Source organism: Dipodomys merriami, unplaced genomic scaffold (assembly GCF_024711535.1).
Source record: "Dipodomys merriami isolate MVZ:Mamm:240054 unplaced genomic scaffold, mDipMer1.0.p SCAF_40, whole genome shotgun sequence".
Lineage (NCBI taxonomy): Eukaryota > Metazoa > Chordata > Mammalia > Rodentia > Heteromyidae > Dipodomys > Dipodomys merriami.
In genome coordinates, this window is record NW_027205604.1 from 6,461,607 (window position 1) to 6,480,029 (window position 18,423).

The window sequence follows — 18,423 nt, forward strand, 5'->3', positions numbered from 1 at the left end:
TTTAAAAAAAATGGTTACTTTAATCAAGTGACTTAGCCAAAGCTGGAGCAGTAATTCTTTTTTTTAAATTTAATTTAATTTTTTTTTTTGTGAACATACTGTACAGAGGGGTTACAATTACATGGGCAGGATAATGCATACATTTCTTATCAAGCATTGCAGCCTCCTCCTTTGTTTACCCTTCATCTGGAGCAGTAATTCTTGAACTAAGAAAGACTCTAGGAATTTGGAAGTACAGCAATGAAGTTGGTGAATGTTTTAGCTAAAATCGTTGGGGGATGAACTTTCTGTTTTGTTTTTCTGTAGGGGTGTGTGTGTGTGCGCGCGCTGGTCATTTCCTGGTCAGGAAACTAAACTAAAGAGAAGTTCATCCCTGCAAATGACTCGCTGGGAGACAGGCACAGGCAGGATCATGGCGTCCCTGCGGCCCCCAGCAGACCCCAGCCTCAGGCAGACGTTTGGGCTGATTCTGGTCTTCACCATACTCCTGCAGGTAGTCCTGCAGGCTTTCTCTGTGGCTGTGACATACATATACTTCTCCAGTGAGCTGAAGCAGGTGAGTACAATGCAGTCATCTCTCTTTTCTCGATTCTCAGCCTGCTCTTTTTGGAAAGTTTTGTTGTGGATCTGTGGGTAGACTACAGGATTGTGAGGACCAAGTGCAGGCTGAGGGGCCTGAGGATGGTTGTGGCTTTTGTTTTTCCAATGATCTGTGATTTGCAGTATTAGCAATGGCACTGTTTGTGAGTGCTGTCTGAGTTATGCTCCTTTTTTTTTTTTTTTTGCTTCCGATTGTTTTGTTTGTTTTGTTTACTAGTACTGGGTTTTAGATCCAAGGTCTCAAGCTTGTTCTGCTTGTTCTCTACCACTTGAGCCATGCCTCCAATCCTACTTTTTGTTAAGTTGTTTTGGAGATGGAGTCTCAAGGGCTCTTCTGCCCCAGATGGTCTCCTGAGTATCTAGGATTACAGGCATGAGCCATTAGTGATAGTCATGAGCCTGGAAAGTTTTTAACATTTCACTGTACAAAGAGGTTTCTTTTTTTTTTTAATTTAAATTTAATTTTTTTTAAATTTTAATTATTTTATTGTGAAAATACTGTACAGAGGGGTTACAATTACATGGGCAAGAATATGAGTACATTTCTTATCAAGCATTGTAGCCTCCTCCTTTGTTTCCCCTTCCCATCCCTTCCCCTCCCCCAACACCTAATCCTCCCCCCCCCCCACCGCCCCGCACCAAAAGTTGTAAAGTTTGTGGGTCCACCTGTATCCACAAAGAGGTTTCTTTGTGACATTTACAACATAATTTCCCCATTGATACTAATATATCTTAGACCCTCCTCCCTCCTTTTTTTTCTTAACAGCTTTCAGTGGGTTTCATACACTTACATTTTCATGTAGCATATACAATTCATACATATACACCCTGTAATATTCTAGCACACTCTCCTTTCTCACTCTCCCCACTTGCTGGTGCCCCACTCCCAAGCAGAGCCCCCTTTCCCAGTCATGTTTGTAATTCTTCACAACCATCCTAGGAGACCTAGAGGAGGCAGGCAGGCACAGGAGAAAGATTATAAGGTTTATTAGAGGGGCCATATTTCCTGGGAAAGGAAGCACATGGCGTCTGTCCCTATCCAAGTGGCTAGTGGGTCTGGGGGCAGGTAGTGAGGCAGCTGTGTGCACAGGTGGGTCTGGGCAGAGAGAAAGAGTGGCCAGCTGTATGGTGGGAACTCCAGGTCTGGGTGGAGCTGAGGACCAGCAGTGGGAATAATGCTAACAATGTCATTATTTCAAATGTAGATTCTGCATATAAGGAAAATCATGCATTATTTATCTTTCTGAGCCCAGTTTATCTCACTTAACATGATAATCTCCCGTTCCATCCATTTTATTGCAAATGCTATAATTCCATTCTTCTTTATTCTCTCTCTCTCTCTCTCTCTCTCTCTCTCTCTCTCTCTCTCTCTCTCTCTCTCTCTCTCTCTCTCTCTCTCTCTCCCCACACACACACACAGACTCACACACACCATATTCTTTGTCCAGTCACTGGGTTAAGTACCAGGCAGTAAGCCTACTTAGGGCTTTCACTTGCTAGGCTGGGGTTCTTTCACTTGAACCACATCTCCAGTTGAGATTCTCTTAAATATTATTAAATAAGTAGGGGGAAAAAACTTCACATCCACAAGCCGAGCTTTCCCAATCTAGCAGTTAAACTGAGATCAGATTCAGTCTTGAAGTATCGGGTTTCTTTTCCTTTTGCACCTGTGGGTCATGGAAATATAAGCAGATCTTTGATGTATGTTTTGGGTCTATTGCTGAGGTGGCTCTGGGTTGGCAATTGTATGAGTGCAAAGGGCTGACATTGTACCTTCTCCTTGGACATGGTGAGTGTGCCACAGCCAACGCCTGTAATAAAGTCACTATTTGAGCTATTTCCAAGTTCTAGACTCAGCATTTTATGGTTCCTGTAGAAGTTATTTGAAATTTTTCAAGTTCTATACTCAGCATTGGATGTTTCCTGTAGATATGACAGCAAATCAAATTTCTACTTTGCTCAGGGATGGTTCTGCTAAAAATGCAGGTCTGAATACTAGGAACAAGAGTTCATGTCGGTGGCTCATGCCTGTAAATCCTAGCTGCTCAGGAGGCTGATCTGAGGCCCACAGCTGGAGGCCAGCTGGTCCCTGAGCCTCTCATCTCCAACTGACCACCAAAAAGCCAGAAGTGATGTTGTGGCTCAAGTGGTAAAGCTCTAGCCTTTAGGGAGAAAGCTAATTAAGAGCCTGAGGCCCTTCAAGTCCAGTACTGCCTATCCCCACACAAAAGTCAGAGAGGGTCACTTGTCTGTTAGGGAAATGCATGCTATGTACCTCATGTGAATTTGATTGTTCCAATTCAACTCCATCCTTAGATCTCTGCCTCCTGAGTAGTTAGGATTACAAGTGTGGGCCACTGTACCTGCATAACTGCTTCTGGTCTATTTCTCCGTGGCTGCCTGAGAACCCGTTGACCTCTATTGACCATTTTGTATAGCCTGAGAATGACATTATAAATATTCAAATTTCCCTTTGTAGAAAAAAGGAGTTCTAAAAGTATAAAAAATAAAAATAATAAATAATAAAAAAGGAGTTCTGCCCTTGTTAAGATGTGTTGAATGTGTGCTTGTGGCAGGGGAGGGGAACCAAGCAAGTGTTTGTTTACGAGAGTTAGGATTTTGTTGACAGAAATGGAGCTATTACAAATGCTTACTTTCTAGCAAGAGGAAAACCTTACAATGGTATGCAGAGTTTCTGGCAGGCAAGTCACTAGGGAGTACGGGTAATTAATTGTTGAGCCCCATGCCAAGTTCCAGGGGCAGCCTATCTAGTTGCCACTGCCCTCAAAGGAAGAGAAATCACATCTGTTGCTAGAACTTACGGAGCTGCCAGAGGGAAAACTAAGAAACAGGACATTCTGCTGGGTGCTGATGGCTCACACTTGGAATCCTATCTACTCAGGAGGCTGAGATCTGAGGATTGAAGTTCAAAGCCAGCTTGGGCAGAAAAGTCTATGAGACCAGTTAAATGTCGGAAGTAGGGCTGCAGCTCAAGTTGTAGAGCACTATCTCCAAGCAAGAAAAGATGAGGGACAGCACCCAGGCCCTGAGTTCAAGCCTCAGTATTAAGACACACACACACACACACACACACACACACACACACATGCACACACGCACACACGCACACACACACACACACACCAGAACATTGCCTCTGTTGCAAAGACTGTATTGAAGATGTTAGCATTTAAGCTGTCTCCATTGCCTGCATGGTATTTAGTTGTGTTTTAGCTTTAGAGTGAGATAGATTCACACTTGTTAGAGCTGGAAGGGACCTCAGACATTACTGCAGGCAGCTCACAGGCAGAAGAGGAGAGCAAGAGGGATGGGGAGCTGGTGAGAGGTAGGGCAGAGAGGTCACTGTCCACTGACATGCCTGGCCCACAGCTTTACCCTTCCCCTACATCCACCTGCTTTCTTGTAGTCAATGGATGAAGGGTAGCATGGGTATTCTCATTCACAGCATGGATTTATCCACAGTAGCAAAACTCAGCCTGATTCTCTGGTTCATTTCTGCTGTTGTCACTTCCACTTGTGTAGAGAGAAAAAGGCTGGGTATTGGGTACTGGAAGCTCACACCTGTAATCCTAGCTACTGAGATCTGAGGACTATAGTTCAGAGCCAGCCTGGGCAGGAAAGTCTATAAGACTGGCACAAAGCTAGAAGTGGAGCTGTGCTCAAGTGGTAGAGTACCAGCCTTGAGCAAAAAAGCCAGGTGAGAGTGAAATCCCTGAGATCAAACCCCAGAACTGGCATGAGAAAGGGAAGGAAGGAAGCAAGGAAGCAAGCAGAAAAAGTATGTGGACATCATGTTATTTTACTTTTTCCCGCAGATGCAGGAGAAGTACTCCGAAAGTATCACTGCTTGCTTTTTAGAGGAAGCTGTCCCTTGGAGCTCCAGCAATGAAGGAGCAATGAATAGTCCATGCTGGCTGGTAAAGCAGCGACTGGAGCACCTTACTAGAAAGGTGGGTCATCTCACCAGCAGTGTATCTGGCCAGAGGAAAATGATATCAAGTGTAGACTTTGCATTTTGTAAATAAGGAAACAGAGGCCCAGTGTGTTGAAGCAAGTTCTTCGGATTTCATAGTCATGCACATAATCCAGACTTATACCCCCTCATCTAAGCCTTTTTATTTTATGAGGAAACAAGGTAATGTGTTCAAGGATTCTTAGTAATAAAGGATGGGTGTGATTTTTGTTTGCACTTAGAAAACAAAAGGGGACAAGCTGGTGTTTTATCTTCTTCCTCGATTTCTGGAAGTAAATGCAACTTTATTTTTGTATGCATAGAAGAAGAAAGGGAAATGAGATACTTTGGGAACTTCAGTCAGTAAAATGACAAATTATAAGGCTAATCAGGAGGCTGGGATCTGAGAAACACAATTTGAAGCTAGCCCAGGCAGGAAAGTCCATGAGACTATTAGCTATACTTAACCAGCAGAAAGCTAGAATTGGAGGCATGGCTTAAGTGGTAGAGCACCAGTCTTGAAGGAAAAAAGCTAACTGTGAATCTGAGTTCAAGCCACAGTACCCACATCCACACAAAAACTATCGGTTTATGGAAGTTGTTAAAATAGGATCACTGGCCAAAATACTGCATTTGATTTTACGAAATGTGGTTGTATAATGTTACTTTTAGATCAAATCAAATCAAAACAGCCTCTGACTGCTTCCTTCTTTGTAAGATAAAGTTTAAAAATAGTTGTCTTTTATTCTCCCACAAAGGTCATTCTGTATAAATTAAGAAACCCCACACAGGCCAGCATTGGTAGGTATCTCCTATCTCCCAGGGAGGAAGCAGATGTGATTCTGATAGCCGTTGTATTTTGCTCTGTTTGCTCCTGGTCTATGGAGCAGAACTCAGATGTATCCTGTGATGGATGCTCTTTCCATAGTAATGAAATCAGGTTTCTATCTACCTGGGTACCCCAGAAACCCACTTGTTCCATGGCCAACCTAGAAGTAAACGTGGGGAATGGATCACCCACTGCACACAGCTATACAGAAGTAACTGTGGCTGGGACTGGAGGAGGGGAAGGAAGGGGAAAGGGGAAGGCCAGGTAATGGAAGTTTAAAGACAGAACCTGGAAGTCCCCAAAGTAGGGTGGAGGTGGGCAGGGTAAATCCAGCAGCTTCTGAAGACTGGAGAAACTGAGGAGTGGGCTGAATGAAGACACAGCAAAATAAAACACCAGGAAGGGGGTACTGGGATAGGGTCAAGGGGAAAGGGGTAGATGAATAAAGAGGAGAAGAGGGGGAGAATGCAGTCAAGAATTCAATGTATATCCTACAAAATTAAGAAAAGTGAGGGAAGGGGTGGGTAGGAGAGGATCAGGTGAGAATGTTGAAAGGGGTGACATTGGTCAAAATACATTGTATGGAGACATTTTTAACTGTATTTTTTTTTTTTTGTCTTTTCCTCTCTGGTGCTGGGGATCCAACCCAGGACAGTCACTTGCTAGGCAAGGGCTTTGCCCCTGAGCTACATACATCCCAGGCCTGGAGACCTTTTTAAGTAGAGAAAGAAACTGGAATTCTGGTCTGTTACCTAGCTTGAGCAGACCCTAGGGCTAATATCTACATCTCAGAACTTGTATTCTCATTTGACCTTCCTCCTTCCCTTCTTCCTCTCTCCTCCTTCTTTCTCCTTTTTCCCTTATTCCCTCCCTTCCCTTCTTCTCTCCATCCCTCCCTTTTTTTCTTCCTTCCTGTCTCAAATTTAGAGGAATGAGACAGAGAAATAGATGAGAGAGAGAGAGAGAGAGAGAGAGAGAGAGAGAGAGAGAGAGAGAACACTCCTTCCTCTCCACTCTATTCCCCCTCCTGCAGAGCCCAAGACTGATTGCAGTCCAGCCTTGAGGCAGAGTTGAAGCAGACGGCTTCAGCTTTGCAGTGGGTGTTCAGAAGAGGCATATTTATGGCATCTGAAAAATTAGCAACAGTGATGGGAAACAGAGCGCTTGGGAATGGCAGAGCTGAATAAAGGCAGTTCAGGAGCTGTGACTGAGTTAAGTCAGATTCTGTTCCCTTAATACAAGCATTCAGCTTACACTTTCTTATTGGTTTTCCCTATTCATTGGTCCAATGTGGAGGCTACTAGATGTTCAGCAAAGGTGTGAGAAGATACTACCCGGATGTAGAATGTGTATGTTGTGCTTACCAGGACACACCTGTGATGTCTGCGGGTGTCATGAGGCTGAGGAAGCGTAAGGGTTAGGTCTGTCCAACACCTGCAAGCTGTTACATTGTGTTCTTCCCTCTCCACCTGTGCACACATGCCCCACAAGAGTGAGCCATGGCACGTGGCTGCCCTGTCTATGGGCCACATGTGCCTTGGGGGACATTAGACTGCCTTACTCTGGGAGACCTGAGAGAGATGTCCTCTTCCTCCTGTTGTGGGTTGAGTGTGACCTTCCAAAGACTTCATTCAGAGGCAGAACTTTCCCAGACAGAGGACCAAGTCTTGATCCACAGATCAAGGGATGTCTCTCTCAGTCTTCATCCCATTTACCCGCTCCACATAGAAGCCCTATGTTGAACAATGTAAGGCTTTCACGATGAGCATCTTTGTGGAAATGTCCTGTTAGACTTCAGCAAGAAGAGCTATAGGTATGCTGTCATAAGTAAAACATGTATTAACAAGCTTACTCAATACTGTTTGCAGATGGTTTTGAGAACCTTTGAGGAAACCACTCCTGCAATTCAAGGTAGTCATTTTTTTGTTGTTATCTTAATTTGCTACCACTGACCTCAGAGCAGGGTGCATGGCTTTCTGTTCTCCTTCTCTGCCCCAATCCAGACTATGGGCTATGTCATTCACTGTCTCACGCCACTAACTGAATCTCCACAAAAAGCCAGAATTGAAGCTGTGGCTCAAGTGGTGGAGCACTAGCCTTAAGCAAAAAAGCTAAGGAACAGTGAGTGCTCAGGCCCTGAGTTCAAGCCCTAAGACTGGTACAAAAAGAACTAACAAACTGATAACCTGGCAAATGAACTGAATATGTAGTTGTCAAAAGAAGCACAAATAGCTGATAAATACATGAAAAAATGTTCAGCATCCTTAGCCATAAAGGAAATGCAAATCAAAACCACACAGAGATTCTACCTTATGCAAGAAGACAAAAAAAAAAAAAAAGAACCAATTTTGGCAAGGATACAGGACAAAGGAACACTTATACACTGTGAATGGGACTTTATATTAGTTCAGCACTATGGAAATCAGTGTGGAGGGTCTTCAAAAATTAAAATTAGGTCAGGCACTGGTGGCTCATGCCTGTAATCCTAGCTACTCAGGAGGCTGAGGTCTGAGGATCGCGGTTCAAAGCCAGCCTGGACAGGAAAGTCTGTGAGACTCTTATCTCCAATTAACCACTCAGAAAGCCAGAAGTGGTGCAGTGGCTTAAGTGGGAGAGTGCTAGCCTTGAGCTGAAGAGCTGAGGGACAGTGCCCAGGACCAGAGTTCAAGCCCCACAACCACCACCACCAACAGCAAATAGAACTTCCACATAATCAGGCTACACAACCCCAGGGTCCAGATCCAACAGAATCTCAATCAGCACCCAAGAAAGATAATGCGGGCTGGGAAGTTGGCTCAGTGGTAGAGCACTCGCCTTGTATGCGTAAGGCCCTGGGTTCGATTCCTCAGCACCACATAAGCAAAAAGAAAAAAGCCGGAACTGGTGCTATGGCTCAAGTGGTAGAGTGCTAGCCTTGAGCTGAAGAGCTGAGGGACAGCGCCCAGGCCCAGAGTTCAGGCCCCACAACCGGACCAAAAAAAAAAAAAATCAACTTTGAATAAATTAAATTTAAATTAAAAAAAAAAGATAATGCATAGTTGTGCTTTTCACAGAACTACTCATAATAGTCAAGTATGAAATCAGCGTTGGTGACTGTCAACAGACAAACAAATAAAGTGATACATACACACCCATACACACACACATACACACAATGCAACATTATACAAGCATGAACAAATAATTAAATGCTATCATTTTTAAGAAATAAGGATGGAGCACTAAAGCTCAGACAGACAAATATCAAATGTTTTCTTCCATGTGTGGAATCTAGTTCCTCCCCCCACCCTCCAAAGGATGTGAAAGTAGAATAGGGACTATTTGGGGAGAGGGAAGAACAAGAGTGGGTGAATGTAATGAAAGTATATTTATATATGTATAAAAGTGTCATAATGAAACTCATCAATTTGTTCAATTAATGTTCAGCAATACAACTTTAAAAAAAAAAGAAGCAGTTTTGCTCTATTGAAGGGTCTGGAACCTGGATGAGTGAAATGGCAGGAGGGCCAGCAAGTATTGTTTAACTTTTTCCACCTTCTCGGAAGGATTTGCTCTGTCCATTTGTCTATCATCCCCCCACTAATGATTTATCCTCATCTTTCTTACCCCATCTCTAACTCCACAGTTTTATCAAATTTCTCAGTTACTCACTCAAGAGATTGCTTTGAGGAGAATATGCTTCAACAGCAACAACAACAACAATAATGATAATAATTTATAAGTAACACCAGGTTGAGGAAAGAGATTTCTCATTTTCCATTCATTCTTTTTCAATAAAAAAGTCCCACTTCCTTTTGGTCCCTTGTGCTGTCAGCCTAGATGAAGGCCGACTGCTCTGATCCTGACCAATTACACTCACCTGTTAGGCTAACTATTCTTTCTCTGCCATCACATGGCCCTCCCGCCATCTATCCCGTGAGTCGTCCTATACATAAGAAACTGGCCTAACGTGGAACGTGGATCTCTTTGCTTTCCTGAACAACATGTCTTTCCATGTTCTGTGAGTCTCTAGGTTAACATTAAAGCTCCATTGTGTTGGCTCCTCCTTGAGTCTAAACCTGAATCCTGTAAGGCCCTGTCCCAGGCTGCACTGTGCCGCCTACCTCTGACCTCTGCTTAGGCTGTGTGGGAATGTCTTTCTCCTATCCATGCCCGCCTTCCTCACTCAGTGAAGTCAGTGACTACTCCATGTAGGCCTGTATGGTATAGAGAGACGTCTTCTTTTTCCCAAATGAACTCAATGAATGAATATAATTTAATTTTTTTTTTTTTTGGTTTGACGTGGGGCTTGAACTCTGGGCCTGGGCGCTGTCCCTGAGCTCTTCGGTTCAAGGCAAGCACTCTACCACTTGAGCCACAATGCCACTTCCTGTTTTCTGGTGGTTAATTGGAGATAAGAGTCTCACAAACATTCCTGCCCAGGCTGGCTTTGAACCACAATACTCAGATCTCAGCCTCCTGAGTAGCTAGGATTACAGGCGTGAGCCACCGGTGCCTGTTGTAAGCTAATTTTTTAAAGAGAGAACTTGATTGTATTTGTAAGTTGCTCTATGGTACTTTGGATGATGTTGATAATCTTACTTGTTCATTTATGCTCTGTTGTAAGCAACTTATTTACTCATACATTGAATTCTATAACCAGCATGCCAATCCCTGTTCTTTTTGTGGCAATGGAGGGCATGTTGGGTGACTGTGGACATGTTACAGCATTTATGGACAATGGTTTATCATGGATCAGTAGCTTGCAAGATAGTGGAGATGATAAAAATTGGTATCACTATTTTTTTCTAAATATAACTCTGTGTGTGTGTATGTGTGTGTGTGTGTGTGTGTGTGTGTGTGTGTGTGTGTGTGTGTGTGTGTGTGTGTGTGTGTGAGTTTGTGTGTGTGTGTGTGTGCTGCTACTGGGGATAAAACTCAAGGCCTGAGCTTTTGTGCTCAAGACTAGCACTCTCTTGCATTTGAGCCACAGCTCCACTCCCAGCTTTTCTGATAATTAGAGATAAGAGTCTATGGACTTTCCTGCCTGTGCTGTCTTTAAACTGCAACCCTCAGATCTCAGCCTCCTGAGTAGTTAGGATTATAGGCATGAGCCATTGGTGCCATGCTCTAAATATATGTAAAGTAAAACGTTGCCAATACTTGGTTATTTGCACACTCTGAACTGCTTCACAGGATTATTACAAGTCTACAGTTTCTTTTTTCCTTCCTTCCTTCTTTCCTTTCCTCTTTCTTTCTTTGAAAGTGTTCAGAAGCTTCACTTTGTTCTACTCTATTTGGAGCTTACCTCTATGATGCTGATAATTTACAATACATATTACTACCATTCTTTCTATCTACAGTACTTTTCAAATTAGACATAAATTAAATTAGATTGATTATTGTACTAAAATATGGGTTGTTCTGTGGCACTCAGAATCAACTCTGACGACAAAGTCTTACAACAAAGCCACAGGAAGAATTTTTTTGAAATAACTTGTTAACTTTTATCTGAAATATTTACACAGCTCTCTACAAATATGTATACAACAATCTTCAAAATGATTGATTCCTGATTGATTGCTTTCAGATGTAAAAGTTACACAGAAGTGGCATAGGAAATAGGTGCTGATAAGGCCTAATTTGCAATAGCTGGGAACTGTACCATGTTCAAGAATAAGTTTGACAGTGCTGTGATTTCTCTTTTAGAAAAGCAATACGGTTCTCCCTCTTTAATGAGAGAACGGGGACCTCAGAAAGTGGCGGCTCACATCACCGGGACTTTTCGGAGAAGCAGTGTGCTCTCAGTGCCACGTAAGACACGGGCTGGGATGGAGCTGGGTGCTACAGCACAAGGCCCTGGGCTTGATCTCCAGCCCCGAGAAAAACAAGTCTGACAACAAAGCCAGCGGAAGAATTTTTTGAAATAGTTTTTTTTAAACTTGTATCTGAATATTTATATAGCTATCCTCAAAGATGTATACAGCAATCTACAAAATGATTGATTTCTGATCGATTGCTTTCAGATACAAAAGTTACACAGAAGTAGCATAGGATATATAATGGTATAAGGGGTCTCCATGTGATAGAATTTTGTCTTGGAAATTCCCAGGCTCAGCTCCATTGACTTTGCTCTTCCTTCTTTTTTCCTCCTCCCTCCCTCCCTCCCTCCCTTCCTCCCTCCCTTCTTTCCTTCCTTCCTTCCTTCCTTCCTTCCTTCCTTCCTCCCTTCCTTTCTCTCTCCCTCTCTCCCTCCCTCTGTCTCTGTCTACTTTTCCTATCTCCTCTGAATCTCACACTATCTTCTCATACCCTCTCTACCTTCCTTCTCCTTCTTTGTCTCTCTGTCTGTCTACCTGCCTATCTGTCTCTGTCCCTGGCCTTCCACCACTTTCCACGTTTATTCTTTCGCTGACACACTGGGAGCACCTAGCGGAAGTTATATAAAGTTGAATCACAGGAAACATTTGACTTGCAAATCACTTCACTTACAGAAACATCTCACCAAAATGTCAGTTTCCCACAACGATGTTAAGTCTGATTATTGTCTAGAGAGCCAGGTGTGAATATAGCGCTGTGATACAGCCCATAGTCTGGTGCTGTAAATACTCAAGTTGGAACTTAGCTCCATCTCACCTAGATGCCTGTGTAGAGTGATGTAAGGAAGCCAACCCCAGATTCTTTACATTCAGAGACAATCCTTAATTCATAAGATTGAAGATGACCAGTACAAGCAAATAGTCTGAGTTAAGTACTCAATAATAGCTTTATTTATGTATTTTTCTGCTTCTACTAGGATTTGAACTCAGGGCCTCACCTGCTCAAGGTTGGAGCTCTACTTCTTGAGCTCTAATCTGTTTTTTGTATTTTTTTTAAAATTTCTGGTGGTTAACTAGAAATAAGGGTCTCATGGATTTTTTTTTTTGCCCAAGCTGGCTTCAAACTGTGTATCTCAGCTGCTCAAGCTAGGATCACAGGCATGAGCCACAGCCACTTAGATCACCTTTATTGTGAGGAAGGGCTTTGCCCCATATTAAGGTAATTTCAGACATCAGTTATAGATGAAAAGGTTCTGTTCTATGAGTTCATTTTCTGGAAACTTGCCTTCTGAATTCATGTTTTAGAAACCATTAGCATGTTCTTCCCATCTTCCCACAAGTAAGATAAGCACAGCAATACTATTATTTGCGATTCATCAACAAATTTGATAATAATTTGACACTCTCAAAAGGCTTAGTTTTGCACCAATCATGGAGATGAAGGCTAAGTTAGAGCTCTTTTTCATTCAGACATTTTGGCAGCTATAGTATGAAGGAACCAAGGGTCTTTAATTCTGTACTCCTTAATCCTTTTTCTTTCTTTCTTTCTTTCTTTCTTTCTTTCTTTCTTTCTTTCTTCTTTCTTTCTTTCTTTCTTTCTTTCTTTCTTTCTTTCTTTCTTTCTTTCTTTCTTCCTACCTTCCCTCCCTCTTTTCCTTCCTTCCCTCCCTCCTTTCCTTCCCTCCCTCCCTCCCTTCTTCTCTCTCCCTTTCTTTCTTTCTTTCTTTGTTTCTTTCTTTCTTTCTTTCTTTCTTTCTTTCTTTCTTTCTTTCTTTCTTTCTTTCTTTCTTTCTTTCTTTCTTCCTTCCTTCCTTCCTTCCTTCCTTCCTTCCTTCCTTCCTTCCTTTCTTTCTTTCTTTCTTTCCTTTCTTTCTTTCCTTTCTTTCTTTTGTTCTTTCTCTGGTCCTGGGGCTTGAACTCAGGACCTGGTTGCTATTCCTGTGCCTCTTTATATTCAAGTCTACCACTTGAGCCACAGTACCACCTCCTGCTTTTTCTGAGTAGTCCTGCCCCAGCTGGCTTTAAGCTGCAATCCTCAGGTTTCAACCTTCTGAGTCACTAGGATTACAGGCATGAGCAACTCTGCACCCAGCTTGCATACTTAATTTCTTCTTCCTCTTCCTCCTCCCCCCGCCCCTCCGTCCTCCTCCTCCTCCTCCTTCGTCCTCCTTCTTCTTCCTCCTCCTCCTCCTCCTTCGTCCTCCTTCTTCTTCCTCCTCCTCCTCCTCCTCCTCTTCTCCTTCTCCCCCTCCTCCTCCTCCTCCTCCTCCTTCTCCTCCTCTTCTCCTTCTCCCCCTCCTCCTCCTCCTCCTCCTCCTCCTTCTCCTCCTCCCCCTCCCCCTCCTCCTCCTCCTCCTCCTCCTCCTCCTCCTCTTCCTCCTCCCCCTCCTCCTCCTCCTCCTCCTCCTCCTCCACCTCCTCCTCTTCCTCCTCCTCCTCCTTCTCCTCCTCCTCCTCCTCCTCCTCCTCCTCCTCCTCCTCCTCCTCCTCCTTCTTCTTCTCCTTGTAGGTCATGGGGCTTGAACTCAGAGCCTGAGCTCTGTCCCTGAGCTCTTTTGCTCAAAGCTAATGCTCTACCAGGTTGAGCCACAGCTGCACTTCCTGTCCTTTCTTATTTTGGATTGTGGATGCCGCCTGGCTGGATGGCACCTTTGACTGAAAGGCTGAGAAAGGCTGAGGACACATTCAAAAAGTCCTAAAGAAACAGTGAGAAGGCCCGAGCTTTGACCTTAGGAAAGCAAGACACCATTGCTTGGGTTCCTTTCTGAAGTCTGCATTTCCAGCTTCCAGCACAGGAAAGAAAGAAGTCAGAAGTTCAGGATGGGAGCTTTGTCCATGGGGAAAAGCTGCCCTCTGGCTGCCCATGCTGCCAGTCAGAACTGAGTAGGACAGGTGTGACTTCGATTGCAGGTGAGGTGCAGATCCTCTAGGGACCTCCTGGAGGCCATGCTGACTCAGGAGCTCCTTCAGTTCTGCACAAGTAGATTCCATCATCCACATGAGGCTGAAGGAGCAAGGCGTTTGGTATTAGAGTGAAATCCTCGGCAAGCTCATCAGACATTGACTGTTCATAGCTTGCCAGGGACTCCGCGTCTTTCTGCACTGTTCCAAATTCTCCCTGTTCACTTGCTCTTTACTTCTCATGCAGACTCCAAGAATGACACGACCTTGGGTCAGAAGATAAAGTCCTGGGAATCATCAAGAAAGGGTCATTCCTTCCTCAGCAATTTACACCTGAGGAATGGAGAGCTGATCATCCACAAAGCAGGCCTCTATTACATCTACTCCCAAGTGTACTTCCGCTTTCAAGAACCGGAAGAATCTCCCAAAACAGGTTCTAGAAAGAGAGTCAAACAGATGGTTCAATATATTTACAAGAACACAAGCTACCCTGACCCGATCTTGCTGATGAAAAGTGCTAGAAATAGTTGCTGGGCCAAAGATTCCGAATACGGACTCTATTCTATCTATCAAGGGGGAGTGTTTGAACTTAAGGAAAATGACCGGATTTTTGTCTCTGTGACTAATGAAAGTTTGATTGACTTGGACCAAGAAGCTAGTTATTTTGGAGTCTTTTTAGTTGGATAAATGACCTGTACAAGTAAAAGAGAAGACAAAAACAACAATAACAACAACAACCAAAAAAACAAGCCAGGTGCTAGTGGCTCATACCACTAACCCTAGCTCAGGAGGCTAAGATCTAAGAATTGCAGTTCAAAGCCAGCCCACATAGAAAAGACTGGGAAACTCTTCTCTCCAATAATCCAGCAAAAGGCCAGAAGTGATGGTGTGGCTCAAGTGGTAGAACACCAACCTTGAGCAAAAATACTAAGGGACAATGTCTAGGCCCAGAGTCCAATGAGACTGTGGGAAGCAAAGGTACCCCAGTTCCAACAGCAAAACAAAACAAAAACAACCAACACCTTCAAAAGGATCATTCATCTGTTGAGATATTAGGCTATGGAAATGTTACAATAATTCTCACAAAGAAAGACAATCGGAATACAAGATCCCTAACCAAGAAATCAGATCAGCTGTGGTGACGGTTGTCTTTAAGATGGATGTGAACCATGAGGCTTCAACTACACTCACCAGCCTCACCAGACATTGTCTTTGGAGATGGTGGACACTTTCGGAGGGGCCTGACCGGAAATAGGTCATGTCTTGTCAAGCTAGACCTGCTCCTCAGTTCTGTCCTCTCCCTCTGCTATCCAGCACCCTGAAGTTCTACCTCACTTTGGGCAAAGAATCAAATGAGCCAAGACTAAGGATCCAAAAAACCAAAAATCTCCAAGAATCTGAGCTAATGTAAATAATTCTCCTATGCTAGTTGTTCTCTCAGGTTTTTTTTTTTAAACCATGGAAAGTTATGACACTTGAATTAGATGGAAATCAGCAAATGCCACTAAAGAGCATGTTGTAATATCTGAGTTGCTATTCACTGGCAGAAAGTTCCTCTTATTGTCTAGCCTCAGGCCTTCCTGCTGTTGGGAATTTACTGTCTCCCCTGAAGCCCATGTTCCCTGGGAAAAGAATATCCATGGGAACAAAAATGTGAAATCAGAAAACAGAACAAAATTATTGATGAAGGACAAAACCTCTTGGTAAAGAAAAACCCCCAGACAAAGGCTGACAAGTGGTCAGCCTTTGCCCTTCCTCCATCCTTGCTAAAAAGCAAAAGAACATCTCACTCAAGTTTACCAAGCTGGCAGCTTTGCTGAAGGCTACTGGCAACCTTGAGGCTTATCACCAACTGCATTGAGTTTCTGTATTAGTCAGGAGCTTATAATAACAATCACTTCTGTAATAGTGTCAATAGCATTGGTAGTACCCATCATGCTGACCAAGTCAAGCTTATGTTCTGCCTATGCTCCTGTGACTCAAGGCTATGCTTCTGCTATGTTTTGCTGCTGTAACCTTGCTGGCTTGCCTCAGTAGAAAGGCCTTGAGCCCACAGGTGACATCACCACTGTCCTCCAATCGAAGACCACCACGGAGTGGTCTCACTGTGTGTGGCCTATTGCAAATTATCACATATTATATTTACCATAAAGAACAAATGAGGGGCTGGGAAGGTGGCTCGGTGGTAGAGCGCTTGCCTTGCATGCCTGAGGCCCTGGGTTCGATTCCTCAGCACCACATAAGCAAAAAGTAAAAAGCCGGAAGTGGTGCTGTGGCTCAAGTGGTAGAGCGCTAGCCTTGAGCTGAAGAGCTGAGGGACAGCGCCCAGGCCCAGAGTTCAGGCCCCACGACTGGACCCAAACAAACAAACAAAAAAGAACAAATGAATTTAAAGGTCATATAACCATAACCAATGAAAATGTGCCAACCTGCCTTGCATGGCTCGGCTATGTGACTCTATGTAACCTACCTCTATAAAAACCCACCCTACCCTGAGCTCGGGGCCATTCTACTTTCCTGGTAGGAGGAAGCGGACCTTGTGCGGCTGTAATAAAGTTCCCAGCTCCTTTAACTGGGTGTCTTGGAGTCTCTTTTGGATCTGGGATATAATAATTGTCACTGCATCCAAGTGAAGGTTTGTGAAGTTTCCCTCTGAAAGTTGGGACTCTTCACTTAGGGTCCTTGAGTTTGATTGCAGAAGAAGAAGAAATGGCCATTAGTTTTCAATAAAAAAACATGGTAGTACAACGTTACATGCTTGTGTTTGTGTGGTTCACACTACTACAATGTGAAAAGGGCTTCTTATCTTACTTTCAACGTACACCTTATAGAAGGAAGAGAGAAATTGTCATTTATATCAGCATATATTAGATTGTACAAAGTAAGGGCTTTCATCATGATATTTCCATACAAGTGTATAATGGACTTATTCATATCTTATTAATATCTTCTTTTCTTTTCTTTCTTTTTCTTTCTTTCTCTCAGTCTCTGTCTTCCCCCTTTCTCTTCCTCCCTCTCTCCTACCTTCCTTCCTTCCTTCCCTCCTTTCCTTTCTTCCTTCCTTCCCTCCCTTCCCTCCCTTCTCTCCCTCCCTCCCTCCCTTTCTCCCTCTCCCTCTCTCTCTGTGGTGAATATTATGAAATACTGACATAGTGTGTGTTGTTGAATACTGACATAGTATGTACTGACATAGAGTGTTATTAACTATTGACATGATATTAAATATTGAACTATTAAATAAAAATACGTTGAATGTATGTGTGCTGTGAAATAATATGAAATGTTAAGCTGTAAAATGAGGAGTTTTGAGTTAGAAGTTAGAACTAAGGAATGGGTAGATAAGAACACACCCAGAAAGCCTGCAGAGCCACCACCAATGCAACCAGCCCTCATCCATAACCAGAGTCAGCCAGAGACAAGCCAGCTCTGCCCTCATCCATAACCAGAGCTGACCAGAAGCTAAGCTGTCACCAAGACAGTCCTGGTAATCAGACATGGCCAGAAAGGAAGGGCCAGCCTAAAGCATATAAAAACCCAGGGCAGCAGAGACACAGCAAGACGGCCTCCCCAGGAGGTGACCACGTGGGACCGACCCTCCTCTGGATCCGCCCTGGGAAAGGCCGCATCTCCCTGCAGCGACTCAGAACAGCCCGGAGGACACCCTGGGACGACTCCCCACGACCTCCACATGAGCTTCCCTGGGTGTGGGGCAGGCTTAGTAGGAGGCTAGGCCTAGGAGTCCGTTATTGGTATGGCTGGTATTTGAAGTGCTTAAATCAATTGAGTGAAGTCTAAGAGTGTTGCTATTGATATGCAAACTCGGCACTCACTCTCCTTTCTGCCAGTATTAAGCTTTAACTCAGGCCCTCTCATTCTTGCTCAGCTTTTCTGCTCAAGGCTGGTACTCTACCACTTGAGCTATGTCTCTATGTGTGACTTTTTGCTGGTAAATGGGAGATAAGAGTTTCTCAGGTTTGTCTTCTCAAGCTGGCTTCAAAAAAATGATTCTGCCACATCCTGGTAGCTCATCCCTGCAATTCTAGTTACTTAGGAGGCTGAGATCTGAGAGTCGTGGTTCAAAACCAGCCTGGGTAGGAAAACCCATGAGGCCCTCATCTCCAAATAACCACCAAAATGTTGAAAATGGAGCTGTGGTTCAAGTGGTAGAGCATTAGCCTTTAGTAAAAAAAGCTCTGGGACAGTGCCCAGGCCCTGAATTCAAGCCCCACAACCACAAAAAAAATACAAAAACAGCAAAAATGAATGGTGTTTCTTAGATCTCATTCTCCTGTGCACAAAGGATTGCAGGCCTAAGCCACAAG

The 18,423-nt window shown here is 43.7% G+C and overlaps 1 protein-coding gene across 1 annotated transcript; it reads left to right on the top strand.

Moving 5' to 3' along the window:
- Positions 1–347: 347 nt before the first annotated feature.
- On the top strand, positions 348–17,358 carry Tnfsf10 (TNF superfamily member 10). Its single transcript, XM_069991886.1, has 5 exons — positions 348–556; positions 4,437–4,571; positions 7,271–7,313; positions 11,091–11,195; positions 14,349–17,358. Exons 1-5 carry the CDS (start codon positions 380–382, stop codon positions 14,786–14,788), a joined length of 900 nt encoding a protein of 299 aa, XP_069847987.1. The 5' UTR covers positions 348–379; the 3' UTR covers positions 14,789–17,358.
- The last annotated feature ends 1,065 nt before the right edge of the window (positions 17,359–18,423 follow it).

What these genes read in the sequence shown, in the direction of transcription:
- Tnfsf10 (XM_069991886.1), top strand. Translation starts at nt 380, where the DNA reads ATGACTCGCTGGGAGACAGGCACAGGCAGGATCATGGCGTCCCTGCGG. An exon ending in TGGAGCACCTTACTAGAAAG is followed by an intron (nt 4,572 to 7,270) that starts GTGGGTCATCTC and finishes TACTGTTTGCAG; the next exon opens with ATGGTTTTGAGAACCTTTGA. An exon ending in AACCACTCCTGCAATTCAAG is followed by an intron (nt 7,314 to 11,090) that starts GTAGTCATTTTT and finishes TTTCTCTTTTAG; the next exon opens with AAAAGCAATACGGTTCTCCC.